This window comes from Macaca mulatta, chromosome 15, assembly GCF_049350105.2.
Source record: "Macaca mulatta isolate MMU2019108-1 chromosome 15, T2T-MMU8v2.0, whole genome shotgun sequence".
NCBI lineage: Eukaryota > Metazoa > Chordata > Mammalia > Primates > Cercopithecidae > Macaca > Macaca mulatta.
Window position 1 is genome coordinate 59,581,485 of NC_133420.1, and position 20,367 is coordinate 59,601,851.

At 46.1% G+C, this 20,367-nt stretch overlaps 1 protein-coding gene across 4 annotated transcripts in view; it reads right to left on the reverse strand.

Moving 5' to 3' along the window:
* Positions 1-19,509, reverse strand: part of GALNT12 (polypeptide N-acetylgalactosaminyltransferase 12) — a 43,097-nt gene extending 23,588 nt beyond the window's left edge. Inside the window, exons 1-4 of one of the 4 annotated variants that reach the window (XM_077965454.1) lie at positions 19,029-19,337; positions 10,242-10,358; positions 4,063-4,232; positions 453-642 (exon numbers count right to left, since the gene is read on the reverse strand). In XM_077965454.1, the coding sequence (XP_077821580.1) occupies positions 453-642; positions 4,063-4,232; positions 10,242-10,327 (446 nt within the window). In that variant the 5' untranslated portion in view covers positions 10,328-10,358; positions 19,029-19,337. 4 annotated transcript variants of the gene reach the window in all.
* Between the last annotated feature and the right edge of the window lie 858 nt (positions 19,510-20,367).

Below are 20,367 nucleotides of genomic sequence, written 5' to 3' on the forward strand. Positions count from 1 at the left end.
CCAAAGTGGTGAAACCCCATCTCTACCAAAAATACAAAATTAGCCGAATGTGGTGGTGCATGCCTGTAATCTCAGCTACTCTGGAGGCTGAGGCAGGAGAATCACTTGAACCCGAGGCGGAGGTTGCAGTAAGCCGAGATCAGCCATTGCACTCCAGCCTGGGCAACAAGAGTGAAACTGTCTCAAAAAAATAAAAATAAAAAAGAAGAAATAATAAAAGCAAACAGTGACACAGGGCCTCCTCCAGCTGGCACTCGCAAGCAGCTGCCATGCACTAAATCATTTAATAGCCTCAACAGCCTAACGAAGCAGGGACTGCTCTCCTGCCCAGTGACAGAGGAGCAGCTGAGCCCAGGCAACCCGTTAACCCTCAAGTGACATGATGAGTCTGTTCCTCATGCTACCTACACCAGGTAACATGCTGTCTCTCCCGTGGTGGGCGGCTCACGCACCTCTGCAGCAGCGGCTCCAGCCACCCCTCGTGGCACTCACAGTGACAGTCTAGGAAGGTCAGGACATCGCCCCTCGCCGCAGACGCCCCCAGCAGCCGGGCTCGCACCAGGCCCTCTCTCTTGTTGGCGCGGATCAGGCGTACCTTGGGCAGTCCCGAAAGCTCATTGGCCAAGCGCTCCTTCAGGTGCTCTAGGGAGGCAAACAAAGCAACAGAGGTCACCGTGACAATCTTGGAGGAGTGCCTCATCCCAAGCCGGGGCCTTCTGGACCTCTGTGTCCCAAACAGAAGATGAAACAGACAGGTGCCTCCTTTGCTCTGCCACCTGGAACATCCTCACCTCACCCAGAACCAAGGTTGGAGGTGCTCTGAAGGCCAGGAGGAGGTTGGGGGAGGAATTCCAGAACCACCATTTGCTCCCCATCAAAACACATGCACGTTGAATTGTGCACTTCAAATGGGTGAATTGAATGGTGTGTGAATATATTTCAATAAAGCTGTTACAAAAAATGCTTTACAGTTTTGACTCATGAGCATTTAAAAACCAAAAAACACATGAACCATCTAATTGCAATTTTTATAAAAACAGTAGTTATGCTAATAGAAATTTTCTCAAGAATACTTTACAGTTTCAATAGTAGTCACAATAATAATAGCAGCTAAAACTAAAGAGGACTTGCTATGCCAAGTACTACCGAGGCGATTTCTAGATAACCCATCTGATCCTCATAACAATCCTCTGAGGCAGGTACTAGTATTATCCCCATTTCACAGATGAGGGCACTGAGGCTGGGAAGGCTAAGTAACTTGCCCAAGGTCATAGAGTAAGTAAGTTACAGAGCCAGGAGGGCAACCCGGCTCCAAATTCTACAAGCTAACGCTACTGCCCAGAGCAGCCACCAGAGTGACAGCCTGTCTATAAATAAATCAATAAATAAAAGCATTCATTGGTTGATTTTTTTTTTTTTTTTTTTTTGAGACAGGGTCTCACTGTGTCAGCCAGGCTAGAGTGCAGTGGTGCAATCACAGCTCAACCTCAACACAGCAGCCTCAACCTCTTGGGCTCAAGTGATCTTCCCACCTCAGCCTCCCAAGTAGCTGGGACTACAGGCGTGCGCCACCACACCTAGCTACTTTTTAAATTTTTTGTAGAGGTAGGGTCTTCCTATGCTTCCCAGGCTGGTCTCAAATTCCTGGGCTCAAGCAATCCTCCCACCTTGGCCTCCCAAAGTGCTGGGATTACAGGCATGAGCCACCGCACCCAGCAAATTTTTAAAAAATTCCAAATTATAACCACAAATGAGTTGATGGCAGGAATAAGGCAGGTAACTTTGCAAGCAAAGCTAATTAGCTACAGTACCCAGTGAACCCATGAGTGCAGCGTGGCTGCCCTGCACTCATGATGGATCTTGTCAGTGTTAATTTCATGTTTGCCTGAACTGTCTCCCTGCATCTGGGAGGGCCTGACACCCTTTCATCAAGCTCACACTGACACTGCAGAAATGGTGGGGAGGGGAGGCAGGGCAGGACCTCCTAACTCACTACAGGTTAAAGTGGGATATCACGCCTGTTGTCCCAAGTTCCCACAATGACAGGAAGGGAAGCTTGGTCCACATTGCCTCACATTTTTATGAGAGAATTGAGATGTGTCAGAGGAATTCATACTGTATTCCTGCCTGCTGAGGCGCTATTTAATCCCATTATGATAAAATAAATAATCTGCTCTTTGCTTTTAGATTAATATATTTGTGAAATGCTGTTTATTTTGCAACTTTTTAAACATTATAAAAATAGAAATTATCATCTAACAAGAGCTCACTAAATGCCTAGCACCTACCCAGCACATTACCCTGTTCATCTCATTCAACACTCGCGATGATCCTACAAGGTAGAAGCTATTATTATTCCCATTTTATAGAGGCTGAAGCCAAGTTTGAAACTGGTTAGGGTCATTGCTCAAAGTTGTATAGTTGCTAGGGGTTAGAGGGGGATTCAAGCTCATGCAGTGTGGCCCAGAACCAGTGTCTACACAGAGAGATTTAAAATAACCCTGGAGGAAAATGGAAAAAGGAAATGTAGATGAGCACCTACTATGTGCCAGCTGCTACATGAGGTTCTGTCCTATACATGATCCCATTTATTCCCCACTATAATTCTCTTGAGATAGGTGCGGACAGACTCATTCACAGGTGAGAAACCAAGGCTCAGAAAAGACAAGCAACTCACCCAAGGCACTATAACTGGATCACGGGAAAGCTCACCTCAGACCCAGGTGCCCTAACCCCAGAACCTAACACCTTCTAGGCTACAGTCAGCACCAAACCCCAGCCTGGCTTACACACTGTCACAGACACTGCTCCTTGTGCCTTAAACCCATTCTCCCTGTGACCTGTAACTGAGCACACAGCCAGCAGGATAAAGGTCACAGCTCCCAGCCTCCCTTGCAGTTACACGTGGCCAGGCAACCACGCTCTGCTCAATGGGATGTGTGGAGAACTTCCAAGCAGTGCCCTCAGGAGGAAGGGTGTGGCTCTCCTTCCCCTTTAAGCCTTCTGGTTGAACAGAGTGAGCAGGAGGTGAAAAGCCAGCCCGGTCCACAAGGACCAAGGCAGCAGGGCACCCTAGAGAAGGTGGGAACAGGCGCAGAAGCAGCTGAGGCCCCATTCACCAAGGAGCCACCACATCCATTCTAGACTAGCACACCAGATTTGTGATGTGAGAAGTCTATTTTTATCTTGTGTGAGTCACTATTGAGTCTGTGAAAACAGCCCAATGCACATGCCTATTAGAACACACAGAGGCCAGTTTTGAAGTCAGAGCAAGTGCAGTGTCTGAGGCAGCAGATGCCCCATCAGCAGGGATTGCTTCCCTTTGAGACAGGCTGTAGAGACTAAGCCCACAGCTCTACCTGCTGTTACAGCCTTGACACTTGCCCTTGGTTAAGCTTAGCTGCTCTCACTTCAGCTAGCCCAAGGATTCACGGGCTGATGCTACTCCATTGGCACTGCCAGTTCCGGCCAAGCCAAGACTCTGCTACATGTGGGCGCCACAGAGGCCCCTCCACCCTTCTTTGCCTCCATCCTCACCCAGCCCCTCCCCTGCCATCGACCATTCCCCACACAGCTGGCTCAGCGAGCTCCTCAGATGGACCTAGACCTTACTGTCCCCAAAGCTCCCCATCAAGCTCACACTTAAGCCTCAACCCTTATGGCGGCCTCCAAGGCCCTACCAGATCTGGGCCTGCCCATCCTGCAACCTCACCTCCTAAATCACCTCCACTGGCCAATGGTTGTCCCAGAAACTGCCCAGAGAATGCCCTGCTCCTTCCAGTTTCCCACACCTGCTGTCTCTGGGCCACTATCTCTGATGTCTTCTTTGGGTGCAGGGGGACACAGGAAGCCCATCCTTGCTGGGCCTACTTGAATGCCCCGCTCCTTCCAGTTTCCGTGCCTGCTGTTTCTGGGCTGCTATCCCGAGGTCTTCTTTGGGTGCGGGGGACACAGGAAGCCCATCCTTACTGGGTCTACTCTAGCCCTCCTGCATCCCAGTCTTACCTCCCAGACACTGCCACAGAAGAACAGGCTCTTCCCAGAGCCCTGGCCAGGACTCACCTCTATCACTGTAGTCATCTACAAGGATCACTTCTTCTAGCAGGATATCCGGGGATGTCTCAAGGACACTGTAAACTGTCCGAAGGAGAGTTGACCAGGCTTCATTATAAAATGCTATGATAACAGATGTCCTGGGCAAATTATCATAATCATATTTCTTCTCTTTGCACCTGCAAATACAGCGCAACTTCAGGAACTGAGGATCTAGCCCAGGCTGGCACTGGGGATGGAGTGACAAAGGGGACATCAGTTCATGGTCCCCTGGGGAAGGGGACATAATCTGCTGAAAGATCTTCCGGAGCTCCCCTTTTGGCAGTAGGGGCCCCAGCAGACTCCAAGAAAGGTCCTAACCATGATACCCACCTAGCTTTTACTGTGGAATATTGTTCTAAGCTGTCAAGCAACTTTTGGATTTGAGTAACATACAAACCAGGCAGAATCAGAAGGAAGGGAATTGGCACTTCTTTCTTCCCCATCGCCCTCCTCTCTGTCTACTCTGCCCCAATCTCACTCCCAGACCTTTGCTCAGACTGTTCCCTCTGCCTGGAATGCCCCTTCCTCCCTTCTCTAGTTGGCAAGCTCCCAGCTCAGGCCTGTTCTCCTTTGTGAACTACCCGGGACCACCTATCTCAGGCAGTTGTTATCTCCTCAATGCTCCTCCAGCACCCGGCCCACCTCCACCTCAGCATGCACCACTCGCAGTATTCTGAGTCCTCACGTACCACTGTACCACTCCCTACCTTCTCCCAGCATCCAATACTGTCTAGGCTTAGCAAAGGTGGTATCCCAAATGCATAAACTAGAATTGGGGCTAGGACCTATGAACACTCCAGGAAGGACTCTGCAGAGGACACTGGTTACCTCCCCAAAATCCCCACTGCCACCCACCCCCCAAGATGTGGTAGTCATGTGGTGGGGTGAGGCTGAGCCCACTCAACGCCAGCAGTGGGCCTGACTGGCAGTGATTAGAACCAATAAGCTCCCTCTTTGTTTAGCAATTTGCTGTCACTTTGAACTGAAGTTTCCCTGGTTGACACAGAATTCTATCCTGAGTGACTGATGACAAATTCCCAGTGTCATGGGACTGACTAAGGGGCAGTACCTGGAGACCATCAGTGGGAAGTAGCTGATGGCAAGGTGGGAGAGCAACACCATGGGGATACCAGAAGGGGCAGAGTTTGAATGCTGGGGGCTGGCCAAAGATTAGACCAAGAGATCAGTTAGATATTCAAGAAGGGCGTGAAATGCTGGAGACCAGCCAGGCTCCCTGGATTGCTAAGGCAAGGCCTTCCCAGATAAGTTAAGTGACAGATCAAAGAGGACAGGAGCAAAGATGCCAAACTAGGCAGGAGGAGGAGGGAAACTGACATCTGCTGTCTACCACATGCCAGCATTGTGTTACTGGGCCCTTTATCAGTCAGTCACCAAAAACTTCCTGAGCACCTACTGTGTGCCAGATAGGCCAGGCCCCTGCTCCCATGGAGCTCATATTCAGGGGACAGTAATCAACTAAACAAACAAATCAGGAATTCAGAAAGTGGTAGTGCTATGGAAAATGGAAAGGAGAGTGATGAAAGAGAACAACTTTGAAACTATGGAAGTGAGAAACAGAGGAGTGCAGAGGGGGAAGGAGAGCAACTATAGGACAGGTAATCTGGGAGCAGCACTTGGAGGAGGTGACATTTAGGATGAGACCGGAATGATGAGCCCCATGAAAAGTTAAGGAAGAGCCCTTAGCATACAAAAGTATTTGTTTTTTCCTCTTTTACTTAACTATTAGAATTTTGTTTTGTTTTGTTTGTTTTTGAGACTGAGTCTCGCTCTGTCGCCCAGGCTGGAGCACAGTGGCACGATCTCGGCTCACTGCAAGCTCTGCCTCCCGGGTTCACATTATTATCCCACCTCAGCCTCCCGAGTAGCTGGGACTACAAGTGCCCACCACCACGCCCAGCTAATTTTGTTTTTGTATTGTTAGTAGAGACGGGGTTTCACTGTGTTAGCCAGGATGGTCTTGATCTCCTGACTTCGTGATCTGCCCACCTCGGCCTCCCAAAGTGCTGGGATTACAGGCGTGAGCCACTGTGCCTGGCCAGAAATTTCAACATTAAAAAAGCAGAACAGGGCCGGGCACAATGGCTCACGCCTGTAATCCCAGCACTTTCAGAGCCTGAGGCCAGCAGATCACTTGAGGCCAGGAGTTCGAGACTAGCCTGACCAACATGGCGAAACCCCATTTCTACTAAAAATACAAAAATGAGCCAGGCATGGTGGCACATGCCTGTAATCCCAGCTACTTGGGGAGCTGAGGCATGAGCATCACTTGAACCCCAGGAGATGGGGGTGGCAGTGAGCCAAGATTGTGCCACTGTACTCTCGATTCATCTATGTCAACACCACTCCCTCTGCCCCAGATTATTTGTAAAGAAAATCCAGCATATTGTAGCATCTAAAAATAGTTCAATATGTGTCTCTAACAGGTAAGGACTCCTTTTAAATACACGTAGTAACTTTGTCATACCTTAGAAAATTACTTTTGTGCTCCAGTCTACAGTATTTCAACAAAGTGGAGCAGCCCTGGGTTGGAAGACACGACATTCTTTAATGAACCAATAAGAAGAGATACCACCCCACACTCGTCAAAATGACCATTATTAAAACGTCAAAAAACAACAGATGCTGGCGAAGTTGTGGAGAAAGAGGAAAGCTTTTACACTGCTGGTGGGAGTATAAATTAGTTCAACTATTGGGGAAGAGAGTGTGGCGATTCCTCAAAGACTTAGAGGCAGGAATGCCATTTGACCCAGCAATTCCATTACTGGGTACACACCCAGTGGAATATAAATCATTCTACTATAAAGATATATGCACGCATATGTTCATTGCAGTATTATGCACAATAGCAAAGACATGGAATCAATCTAAATGCCCATCGATGAAAGAAAATGTGGTATATATATACCATGGAATGCTACACAGCCATAAAAAGGAATGAGATTATGTCTTTTGCAGGGACATGGATGGAGCTGGAAGCCATCATCCTCAGCAAACTAATGCAGGAACAGAAAACCAAATGCCACATGTTCTCACTTAAAAGTGAGAGCTGAATTATGAGAACACATGGATACATGGAGGGGAACAACACACACTGGGAACTGTTGTGGGGGGTGGGAGGAGGGAGAGCATCAGGAAGAATAGCTAATGCATGCTGGGCTTAATACCTAGGTGATAAGATGGTCTGTACAGCAAACCACCATGGCACACGTTTACCTATGTAACAAACCTGTACATCCTGCACAGGTACCTATAAACTTAAAAGCGGGGGGAAAAAAAGACAAGTGCTGCCTAGCATAACGGTAAGATGCATTGATTTTTAAGACACATGCTAATTTTAGAAATGTTGAAATGTGGGAAAAAATGCGCCTCTGAATTGATGACATGTAGTACTTCATTTTACCTTCAAAATGACTTCCTATGTTAGCATTTATTGTTCCCATGTTAAAGGCTAAGAAAGGTGGAGTGACTTGGTCGGTTCACAGAGCACATGCTAGTGTGTACCGGGCTGAGATCTTTGTGTCGAGGGACCTTGTTGCAGGGTTCTGGCTTGTTTCTTCTACCCAACAGGAGGCTCAGGTGGGCCATCTGAATCTAAAGATCCCTGTATCACATCTCCCCACCTGGCCTTCCCTCCCACCAAGATAAGGACAATTTCTCTTCTCCTTCTCAGAGTCCAGGGTCCTCTTCCCTGGAATGAGTTCCAGGTCCCTCTTGCTAATGCCAGGACAGCCTCTACAGCAAGTTCCAAGGCTCCCTGGCAGTGGCGTTGCTCTGCTGTCACTGGGATTTCCCTTCAGCTGTGAACAGGCTTATCTGAGAATCTCTGATAGGGGCTGGGGCTGTTCTTGCCAGCTTTATATACTCACCCCTGCTGCATCTGGAGGCCCTGCTCTGGGTGCTTGAGAAAAGGTCAGCCCAGGCTGGAAGCATGAAAGCTGTGGTGTGGTGAAGACACTGGGCATCCCCACCAGCACCTAGCCAGCCAGGAGTCGAATCCCCAGACACCATAGGCTTTCAACTCGTGCAAGTAGTTAACTTAGCACTGACCCTGTGGAAGGCTTTGTGCTCCAGAGAAGGGAGTCTGGTCCACATTCAAAGGGAGGAGAAAGTGGCTCCATCTCTTGGACAGAGGCTATCAGAGAATTCGTGGACATATTTTAAAACTACAACACATGAAAAGCAGGAGAAACAGTGTATGACTTCCAAGACTACATCATAAAACACTGATGATTCCTCTTTGTTTCCTCAATGGAATGTATCATCCATTCTGGAGAAAGCCGGCTGCCATGCTGTGAGGATACTCAAGCAGCCCTATGGAGAAGTCTATGTGGCAAGCAACTGAGGTTTCCTGCCAACAGCCAGTACAATCTATCCAGCCACGTGAATGAGCCATTTTGGAATCAGAACCTCCAGCCCCACCCAATTATGCCTTCAGGGGATCAAAATCCCAAGTGACATCTTGGCTATAATCTCAAGAGAGATTCCAAGCCAGAACCACCCAGTTAAGCTATTCCTAAATTCCTAGTCCATAGAAACTGTGTGAAATAACAAGTGTTTATTGCTATTTTAAGCCACTAAATTTTGCGGTAATACACACCATAAAATAAATCACAAGGAAAGTATCTGACAGACCTAAACTGAGACATTTTATAAACCAATGGGGTTACTGGATTAGGAAGGAAAAATCTTGCTACAAAAGTTGGGACAGCTGGCCGGGCACAGTGGCTCACACCTGTAATCCCAGCACTTTGGGAGGCCAAGGCGGGCGGATCACCTGAGGTCAGGAGTTTGAGACAAGCCTGACCAACATGGTGAAACCCCATCTCTACTAAAAGTACAAAAAAATTAGCTGGGCATGGAGGTGCCTGCCTGTAATCCCAGCTACTCAGGAGGCTGAGGCAGGAGAATCGCTTGAACCCAGGAGGGTTGCAGTGAGCCAAGATCACTCCATTGCACTCCAGACTGGGCAACAGAGCGAGACTTCGTCTTAAAAAAAAAAAAAAAGAAAAAAGTTGGGACAGCTATAGACATCCAATATTGGATAAATATCCTGAACTTGATATTACATCACGGTATCATGAGAGAATGTCCTTGTTCTTTGAAAATACATGCTGAAGTAGAGACAGGTAAAGAACTGTTATTTCTGTAACTTACTCTCAAATGTGTATAATATTAGAGTAGACATACAGAAAGAGAAAAAGTAAGTAAATGGGCCAAAACAATAATGGGTGGATCTAGGCGGAGGATTTATAGAAGTTTGTTATGCTAGTCTCATAAATTTTCTCCAGGTTTAAATTTTTCCAAATTAAAACTTAAATATAAAAAGAGGGAAAAAAGGTCTAATGTTGTGAAGGATACACCCAAACACCAAGTCCATTCTGATCTATAGCTATGTATCTCAATTTTAGTAGCCCTTACAAATGCCCTCCTCAATCTCATTATTTCTCATATCTACCAAAACATCCCCACTCTGGGCCGGGTGCGGTGGCTCATGCCTGTAATCCCAGCACTTTGGGAGGCGGAGGTGGGTGGATCACGAGGTCAGGAGTTCAAGACCAGCCTGGCCAACAGAGTGAAACCCTGTCTCTACTAAAAATACAAAAATTGGCCAAATGTGGTGGTGGGCGCCTATAGTCCCAGCTACTAGGGAGGCTGAGGTAGGAGAATTGCTTGAACCTGGGAGGCGGAGGTTGCAGTGAGCCGAGATTGTGCCATTGCACTCCAGCTTGGGCAACAAGAGCGAAACTGCGTCTCAAAAAAAACACAAAACAAAAAACAAAAACAAAAAGAAACATCCTCCCTCCAACAAACACATGTTATAGCAAATGGTAAACATATGTGTGTGTTATAAAAATATTAATAACTATGTCTTGATTATTAAGCCCCTGAGTACTAGACAGGATGCATAGAAAAGCTAGATTGTGTTGAGTTGTAGCCCACCAGGAGCCTCAGAAAGAATTAACTGTGAGGCCGGGCACGGTGGCTCACACTTGTAATCCCAGCATTTTGAGAGGCCAAGGCAGGAGGATAGCTTGAGCCCAGGAGTTGGAAATCAGCCTGGGCAACATGTCAAAAACAGGTCTCTACCAAAAATACAAAAATTAGCTGGACATGGTGGCACACACCTGTAGTCCCAGCTACTCAGGAGGCTGAGGTGGAAGGATGGTTTGAGCCAGGGAGGCGGGGTGGCAGTGAGCTGAGACGGCGCCATTGTGCTCCAGCCTGGGCAACACAGTCAGATCCTGTCTCAAAAAAAAAAAAAAAAACCAAAAAGACAAAAAGAAAAATTAATTGCTCACACTACATGAAAAACAAAAGTGTTTTTGTGAAACCTAAAATAAAGACTTTTTTTCTTAAGATGCTGCTAAAACTTTGTTTCAAATATGCACAAGTTCAAGAGAAATAAGTGACAATAAGGACAGTGAAGTGAGGTTTTCAAAGTGAAGTGCATTCAGTGTAAAGAACTATCCTTTAGTCTGAAATCACATCCCTACTATTTTGGATGAAAATTTATTTCTTCTCTGCTTGACAAAACAGAGTTGGAACTATATGTCAGCCCTGCTTTTTTTTTTGTTTTTTGTTTTTTATGTGTTTCCACTAAAACCAATGGCCTACGGCCACCATTCTGGAATGTCTAGGTGGGCTCTTTATTTGTGTCATCTAAATCACAAGAAGGCTGGGTAGCAATTTTTCAATTAACATTCAGAGCTTTAAAATGTTCCTCTTTTATTTGATCTCATATCACTATACATAAACATTTCTTGCCTAAGTAAATAATCAGAATACCCTGAAGGAGGCTTGTTCTAAAATTTTTTCTTTGTAACATTATTTATAATAGCAAAAAGTTGTAAACAATTTCAATGTCCAACAAGAAGAAAATATAGTATAGTATGGCTGCATGAGGAAATCATGGCCATGTATTTTCAGCACGCCTTGTACTTTACCTGGTAATAACTGCACCCTTTGTTGAGTGCTTACTACATGAGAGGCACCATGTAAAACAACAAAATAACTTTTTTAGAGAATATTTAATGATAAAGGAAAATGGTCACACTATAATGTTAAATCAAAAAGGCAGGGTAGAAATCTACAAATAGCCAGTTCGAGAAACAACCACGTGTATGTGAGTGCGTTCACACATACAAAATAAACAATAAACAATAGAAATATGCCAAAATGATATCAATGGTGATCTCTAAGAATTGAGATTAATACTGATTCTTATTTAATTTTTTATATTTTTGTGCATTCTAACATTGTCCTAAAGTGAACAACTACAATTTTCATAATCACAAAGAAACATCGTTTTTTAAAGATTAAAGATTAGATCATGTTTCTTTAGCTCCTCATAGCAAATGCCTTCATTGATCAATAATTTAATACTCTACCCTTTCTTATTTTCTTGTCCTGGTATAGTTTGTTTCTTTTTTGAAAACATCTCCTAAAGGCATTCTGTTTTACGAGGTTCAATACCCAATGTTCCTTGACTTACAGTGGGGTTACATCCCAATAAATTCATCATAAGTTGAAAACATTCCAAGTAGAAAATGCATTTAATACACCTAACCTACTAAACATCACAGCTTAGCCTAGCCTATCTTAAATGTGCTCAGAACACTTCCATTAGTCTACAGTTGGGCAAAATCATCTAACACAAACCTACTGTATAATAAAGTATTGGACATCTCATAGAATTTATCAAATATGTATCAAAAGTGAAAACCAGAATGGTTGCATGGGTACTATGATAGAGTTGAAAAATTTTAAGTCAAACCATCTTAAATCGGAGATTGTCTGTGTATCTTTTTGAAATGTCTCTAAGTTTCCTTCCAGAAAAAAACACTTTCTCCTTTTCCTGACTGATAAAAGCTGTGCGTCCTTTGATCATACAAAGACAGCTAAGGATCACTTTAGGGTTCCACTTCTGCCTTGAGGACAAAAGGAAGCTCAGAACTGGATTTAATGCCACATCACAGCACACAATCATTTCCCTTCGTTTCTGGTATATTACATGTGCGTTGTAAGGGTAGAGACTGAGTTGTGTCTGTCTCTGTATTTTCAGCACGCCTTGTTCTTTACCTGGTAATAACAGTACCATTTGTTGAGTGCTTACTACAGGAGAGGCACCATATAAGCATTTTATACACATTACTTCATGTAGCCTTTATAACAACTCTACTGGGTAGGGACTACAACAATCTCTGCTAGTAGAATATTTATTTATGTATTATATGGATATGAATGAATTAATGGATGCAGTTAATGCCTCTTGAACTTTATTTTATTTATTTATTTTTTTTGCCCAGGCTGGAGTGCAGTGGGGGGATCTTGGCTCACTGCCACCTCTGCCTCCCGGGTTCAAGCAATTCTCCTGCCTTAGCCTCCCAAGTAGCTGGGATTACAGGCGCCCACCATCATGCTAGGCTAATTTTTGTATTTTTAGGAGAGACAGGGTTTCACCATGTTGGCCAGGCTGGTCTCGAACTCCTGACCTCAAGTGATCTGCCCTCCTCGGCCTCCCAAAGTTCTGGGATTACAGGTGTAACCAAATGTGCCTGGCCCCTCCTGATCTTCTTTTATCTTTATATTAAGGCTATCACATAAATGTCTTTTTAAAAAAAATCAACTCATATCCTCTGTAGAACAGGCCAAGGAGATCATAATATACATTTTTGTGTCTTACCTGCCTAGAATCCTTTCTCCTTTCTTCACTGTTCTGCACTTTGATTTCTCTTTCAAGAGACAATTTTCCAACTGTCAGTCTATGTGGTTTGTGGAGGGCTGAACATACACAAGCACATGCATATACACAAACAGACACACACCCCTAACCCTGGAAAGGTTACATGCCTCAGGCCTGACCAATTAATAATCTCCTGATGACATCATTTGAGTCCCTAAATTCAGGGCCAACAATAACCTGAACTGAGTTCTCATCCCAGACTTTTCTGTAATAGAACCCAATATATTTTCTTTTATATTTAAGTCAGTTTGCATTGGGTTTTCAGTCACTTTCAACCAAAAGAATCCTGACTAGTATAGAAAATAATTATTTCTAAAAAGTGAATGTAGGACTTCTACTTTCGGCAACATGGAAGACTAAGATGTCTAGGGAAACCCTCCTGGTGTATACACCCAAAAAAGTCTTGATAAAAAGTTTTTAAAAAATCTTTTGGCCAGGTGCTGTGGCTCACACCTGTAATCCCAGCACTTTGAGAGGCCAAGGCGGGAGATCACCTAAGGTCAGGAGTTCAAGACCAGCCTGGCCAACATGGTGAAACCCCATTTCTACTAAAAACACAAAAATTAGCAGGGCGTGGTGGCAGGCGCCTGTAATCCCAGCTACTAGGGAGGCTGAGGCAGGAGAATCACTTGAATCCAGGAGGTGGAGGTTGCAGTGAGCTGAGATTGTACCATTGCACTCCAGCCTGGGCAACAAGAGCAAAACTCCATCTCAAAAAAAAAAAAAAAAAAAAAAGAAAAAGAAAAAAAATCTTTTAAATGCATGGCTTAGCTGACAGGAAAGTAAAAGAAGTCTTCATCATGCAGGAACAACAAGAAAATACTAATCTAGATAACATAATTACCAGACAGAGAGTATAAAATAAGTATGCCTAATATGCTTAAATAAAAGAAGGCCTCAAATGAACGACAAAGAAAGAAGGATGACAGAGAGATCTGGGTTACTGTAGGCATCTCATAGCAATGGTGCAAACCAGATGACAAGGTAATAATACCTTCAAATGTCAAACTACCAACACAGAATTATATATCCAGCAAAACTTTCACGAACAAGAGCAAAATAAAAACAGTTTCAGATAAAGAAAACTGAGGAATCACAATACACCTCTCTACAGCAGTTAATACATGATGTATTTCAAGAAGAAGAATCCCAGAAAGGTCTCTGACTCAGGAAAGAATAGTGAGCAAAGAAAATGGTAAACTTGTGGATAAATCTGAACAAATAAATACTGCATTTTTAGCTATCCTAATTTGTCAGTTTAAAAGCAAGACAGAATTAAAATATTGGAGCAAAATGGCATACAAATTAGGAGAGAAGATGATCAATACTAAAGCATTCTATGGTCCATAGTTAATGATTAATTTTAGACTTTGTTGAGTTAAACACATACTTTAAAATTTACCACTAGGGTTAGAAATAGATAATATAACTGCTAAATTAGTAGAGAGGAAAAAAATGGAATGAGAAGGAGGGGAAAAGCCTCTATCAACTCAAAAAGCAGTAGGAAGAAAGAGGAAGAAAACACCAAAAAAAGCGTAACAAATGAAAACACAAAGTAAGATGGCACTATCAAATCTAAAAGTATCAGTAAGCACAATAAATGTAAGTGGATATAACTATCTAGTTAAAAGTCAATGATCGTCAGTCTGGATTTTTCTTTTTAAATGGAGTCTTTTTCTGTTGCCCAGTCTGGAGTACAGTGGTGCAATCTTGGCTCACTGCAACCTCCAGCCTCCTGGGTTCAAGCAATTCTCCTGCCTTAGCCTCCCGAGTAGCTGGGATTACAGACACCCACCACCATGCCTAGCTAATTTTTGTATTTTTAGTACAGACAGGTCTTCACCATGTTGGCCAGGCTAATCTTGAACTCCTGACCTCAAGTGATCCACCCACCTTGGCCTTCCAAAGTGCTGAGATTATAGGTGTGAGCTACCGTGCCTGGCCTGGATTTTTTTTTTAATGACAACACAAAATTGAGCAATATACTATTCAAAGACACACCAAAAACATATGGACACAGAATGAGTGAAAGAAAAAGGTATCAGGAAAATACTAACCAAAATTGAACATGTTCTGTGGATTTGAAGTACTGAAGTACTGACTCAAGAAAGAATGCCACTCTGATGTTCTCAAGATCAATCTAATAAGAATCCATAAAATTTCCACAACTTTGTTGGAGAAACAAAAGAAACATCAGTCTAATGTCCTACTCCCTCCTGCAACCCTACCAAGACATACTTTTGCTGAATTACCTGTTTAGAACCACTACGAGGCTGGGCATGGTGGCTCACGCCTGTAATCCCAGCACTTTGGGAGGCCAACACGGGCAGATCACCTGAGGTCAGGAGTTTGAGACCAGCCTGGCCAACATGGTGAAATCCCGTCTCTACTAAAAATACAAAAATTAGCCAGGTGTGGTGGCACTTGCCTATAATCCCAGCTACTTAGAAGGCTCAGGCAGGAGAATGTCTTGAACCCAGGACAGGGAGGTTGCAGTGAGCCAAGATTGTACCATTGTACTCCAGCCTGGGCAACACAGCAAGACTCCAACTCAAAAAAAAAAAAAAAAAAAGAACTACTTTGCCATCCCAGCACCCAAATTCTGACCCCTGAACTCAGACACACATCTGCAATTATAGTATTAACAAGTCTAAAATCAGAGCAAGTCAAGAAATGCAAACACCATGCTTTCCTTGACCAAATGGTTCATAGTTCTTCTGCCCTGGTAGAGAATGGCTGGTGTTCACACGTATGGTATCCCCATAGATATACCTGGAGAAATGTCCAGCCCTGAGGACACTGTCTGTTACTCCACTCTTTCTCTTCTGCTAAATATCAGAATGCAAATGAGAATGATATTACAGTGATCATCTCGAGTTCCCCATATTCTATGAAAACTAAAACTTTTTGCAAATTTCAGTACATTATTAACAACCATTTCCTTGTGACACACCACTCAACTGACTATGATGTCATCACTGGCTTGAACTGTATTTGACCTGTTATTAATCCTTACTTTGTCTAGTTCTGGTATTCTCCACGCCCTCGAAAGCACTCACCCTAAATCTTCTGACTCAGAAATCCACAGGCTCTAGGCCAGTAGCTTTCGCCTGTGGTTGCGTACCAGATTCAGCCTAGGTCCTAGCCACAGAAATTCTGATTTCATTGTTCTGGGGAAGATTCCCAGCATCAATATATTTTTTAAAGTTCCCCAGGGCCACACACCCAGCTATCTTCTCCCCACTTTGATCTGCTATCATCTCAGAGTAAAAATTCCCCTTCTTTGCTGAGATGCTAGTCATACTATACTACTGTGCTTACTTACTATACTACCTATACTTACTATACTTATTTATATTAATATTAATACTTACTATGTTACCATGCAAGGAAGGATTCCTAGTCATCATGAGCCTCCTTTCTCCTCAATTCAGTGCTGTAACTAACAAAACCATACTCGAATCCACTGACATGTAAATTATTAGAGTCATAGAGGGCCAAGGTCTATACTGGGTCTCACAGAACTAGGACCAGCACTCTGAAACGTCTTTTTAGTGGTCTGGCCTTCTTCAAGAAGGCAGACACAGTGCCACACCCTTCTGACACCAGGAAGAGCCAAACCAAATGGTCCCTTAGTCATTCCCCACTCCTTTCCTTTGGTAAAAGGCACTGCAGAGTAAAGACTTTCATTAAAAAGTCTAGGAAGCACAGCAAAATGTTAACAATGGTTCTCCCTGAGTGGTAGGTTTATTGATTTTTATTTTTTTCCTTTTCTGTTTCTCTGTGTATGCCAACATTTCTAGAGTGAATATGCATTGCTTTTATAATTAAAATAAACATAGAAATAATCGTACCCACCCAAAAAGGGGGGAATGAGTAAAAGATCTGGACTGTGGCTCTGTGTGACCTGGGTGTGTGGCTTTTCCTCTCTGGTTAGACTAGATGCTCCCTCAGGGCCCTCCTTCCTGCAACATTCAGGGACCTTCATTATCCCTCTGTTTATTAGACTCACAGGGAACCCCATACCCACACTGTGAACTCATGATCTGTCATTCAGGTTTCTCAGGCAAAATCTCAAGACCCTGATTAGCTCCTGGATGAACTGTAATAAAAGTGAGATGCCACAAAAGACCCTGACCCTACTAACCACTCTGAAGTTACACTACCTCTCAAAGCCTGGCCCAACGGAGACCCACACAGCTCAGGCTCACCTTTCTCTCTGGCCGGGTAAGAATAACCCAACAGGCCTTGCTGCAGGAATTAGAAGCAGGAGGCATTCACACTCCTTATCATGCTGGGTTTGGCTTAACTTCCAGGGTCAATGCAACAGCAGGATCTACAAGCAAATCCTGGGAGGACACAGGGCAGCTGCGTCACCATGGAGACAGGTTACCATAAGCCCCACAGGTTGTCTGCAGTGTTTCAAAGAGATATTCACAACCTGGGACAATAAAGGAAGTTGGATCCGGGAAAGAAAAACTACAACCAATCCCTGGATGACTCTCAAAAGCAACCTCCTGAGTACATTCTTGGCAACAGGGAAAGGTGAAAAAAACTAAGATTTAAGCACACAGTGTGCTCCCAGGTACTGGTGCTTTATTAATTCCTAAGTTGTGTTCTTTCCACTCACTTTTATGTAGAATGCATGGAGACTCACTTTTATGAGTTTCCTAGTTTGCAAATGGGGGGAAACCAAGGCTCTGAGAGGCTAAGTAGCTTGCCGGAGATCACAGAAGTGACAAGCAAAAGAGCCAGGATTTTATCTCCCCTGGGCTGGATTTAACCTGAAGCTGGGTATAACCTGAAAGCTTCCCCTCCACCTTGCCTCAGCGGGCACCCTTGGGGTTTTGAGGAGCTAAGCATGCGTTAGGCTGGTGAGTGCAGGAACTACTATCAATCCTAAGTTTTACTCAAAAAGACTAACAGTGAAAAATGCCTCAGGCAGAAGCATGAGGCTAGGCATGAGGAGATCCCCAAAACAGGGAGGACAGTGGAAACAGTGGGGCAGAGGTGGGGCATCCTCATTCCATCATTCATGGTCTCTCTGGCCAAGGTACCATGGAGCAGGCCCCCAAAATCCTGAGATCAGCATGGTGCCAAGTGGGCCAGGAGGGCCATAGTCCCTCCAGACCAGTACTACCACATTCCAACTGAGGGGCCTTGGGTGGGTCACCTATCCTTTCTGAACCTATTTCCACACTTGAAAGCACGAATGTCTTGGAGGGGAGAGGAGTGGCAGGTGCCTGGTGCACACAGCAGGCTGCCCCCACCAGCTCCGATGGGAACCCCCTCTTTGAGCCCTCTTTTCCTCAAAGTCTGTAAAGAGGGGGCTCAAAAAAGGACTTGGAAGATCCCTGACACCTCGAAGAAAAAGTGAGAACCCAGGAGGCTCAGGGGCAAAGGTGGAAGCAGCCGCCAGTCCTTCCTCCTGCTGCCAGCGTGTGCCCTGGATCCTCACCTAGGCAGGGGCACAACCTGCCCAGCCAGTAGCTCCAACAGGAACTAGGCCTCTTACCATGCTGGCTCCAGTCCAGCACCACCCACATGAGTGAGCTGGGGTGGATTATGGCCAGAAGGAGCCCTTCCCACCCCGTGCCCTTTCCCGCCTTCCTCCACCCAAAGCTCAGAAAGCCAATGCCCAGGGAGAGCGCAAGGAGGCTTTCTAGTGCTGAGGGGCCTTCTAGCCACCTTTCGCCTCACCTGTCCGGGGCTCCCTTGCATCCTGTTTGTCCCTTAGGCCCTGGGACACACAGATGAATGAATGGAGCCGGTCCCCGCCCGGAGTTGTCAGTTTCGCGGAGGCACTGTGAGCCGGGTAGAGCGGGGTTGTCCTGTGTGGGTGCTGGGGGGTCCTCGCCTTAAACATGTCTGCTTAGCCCTGACCCCCACCTTTTCAGGGAAATGATAACTTCTTAAGGAGAAGGGAGCTAAGAGATCACTTAGTAACAGACTTGCCAATTTCTGGGATTTTTTTTTTTTTTCTGCTTTCGTCTTTTTTACTTTCTTGCCTCCCCGCCCCCATATGAGCTCTTACACTATCTTCTTCGGAGAGACTCAGGAAGACGCGCCATCCTGGAGACCCCAGCTCCCCGCCCTGCCAATGCTCTGATGGAGAAACTGAGGCCCGGGGCTCTGAGGGCGGGCTTCCTCCCCCGAGATGTGCACTCACAGCGGGTTCCAGCGCTCGGGCAGGCGGCGGTGCAGTGAGATGCGGTCGCTGAGGTAGATGTTAATCTGGTGCAGCCGCACGCTCTCCTCCTGCAGCCGCAGCTCCTCGCCCTGCAGCTGCAGCCGCACCGCCTCGCCCCGCGCGCCCAGCGCGTTCGCGGGCACCGGCGGCCGCGGGAGGACCGGTTCTCGCCGCCCGAGGCGAGGGGTGCGCGGGGGTCCCGGATCCGCAGCCCTGGCCCTGGCCCCGCGCCGCGCCCGCAGCACCGAGCCCAGCCCGGCCAATGCCAGCAGCGCCAGCAGCACCAATAGCGCCTCGCGGCCGCGCCGCAGTCCCCGCGGGCAGCGCCGCCGCGCCGTGCGCCCCCACATGCGCCCGCCTATAGCGGCCAGCGCTCAGCGCGCCCCAAGGCGGCGGCGGAGGCCGGGACCCGGATCCCGGAACCGCCGCGCCGCCCCGCCCCCGGCCCGCCCCACCTGCGCGCCGCCCCCTTTCCGTCCCGGCGCCCGCCAGCCCGAGCGCAGCCCCCGGGGTGGCTCATTTCAGCTGGGTCCTCACGTGGGCTGGCTGAGACTTGCATCTTCCTTCTTGGGCTATGGTGCATTATTAAGGAGACAGTGGTGGTAAAACCCTTAGCGCCTGGCATATTGTAGGCGCTCAGTAAATGTTGGCTGAATGCACCCTGCAGGGTGCTATGAATTCTACTGCCATTATCTCATCTGATCTTTACACAGTCCAACAAAACAACCATGAACTAAGATTATGAGCTCCCTTTTACAAATGAGGAGATGGAGGTGCGATGAGATCAACAGACACCACGCTGCCCCACTGACTCCTGCAGGCCCAGCTTCTGCCATATTCTGGAGTCCCTGAATAGCAAACCCTCGCCTGGCTCGCCTCGTGATAGCTCTGTGACTTCTGAGGCTAGGTGCAAAAGGCCATGAAGGCTGTACATGATAGTTCACACCTGTAATCCCAGGCCGAGGTAAGAGGATCACTTGAAGCCAGGAGCTTGAAACTAGACTGGTCAACACAGCAAGACTCCCATCTCTACAGAAAAATTTCATAATTAGCCAGGCATGGTGGCATGTGCCTATAGTGCCAGCTACTCAGGAGGCTAAAGCAGGAGGATTGTGTGAGCCCAGGAATTGGAGGTTACCGTGAACTATGCGCCCTGCGCTGCAGCCTGGGTGACAGAGCGAGATCCTGTTTCTATTAAACAACAACCAAAAAAGGCCATGAAGCTGCTGCCTTGTTCATGAGATCACTGCTGTGGGAACCTTGAGCTGCCAGGGGCGAAGTAAGTCTAATGGAGTAGACAAATATTAAAAAGATAATT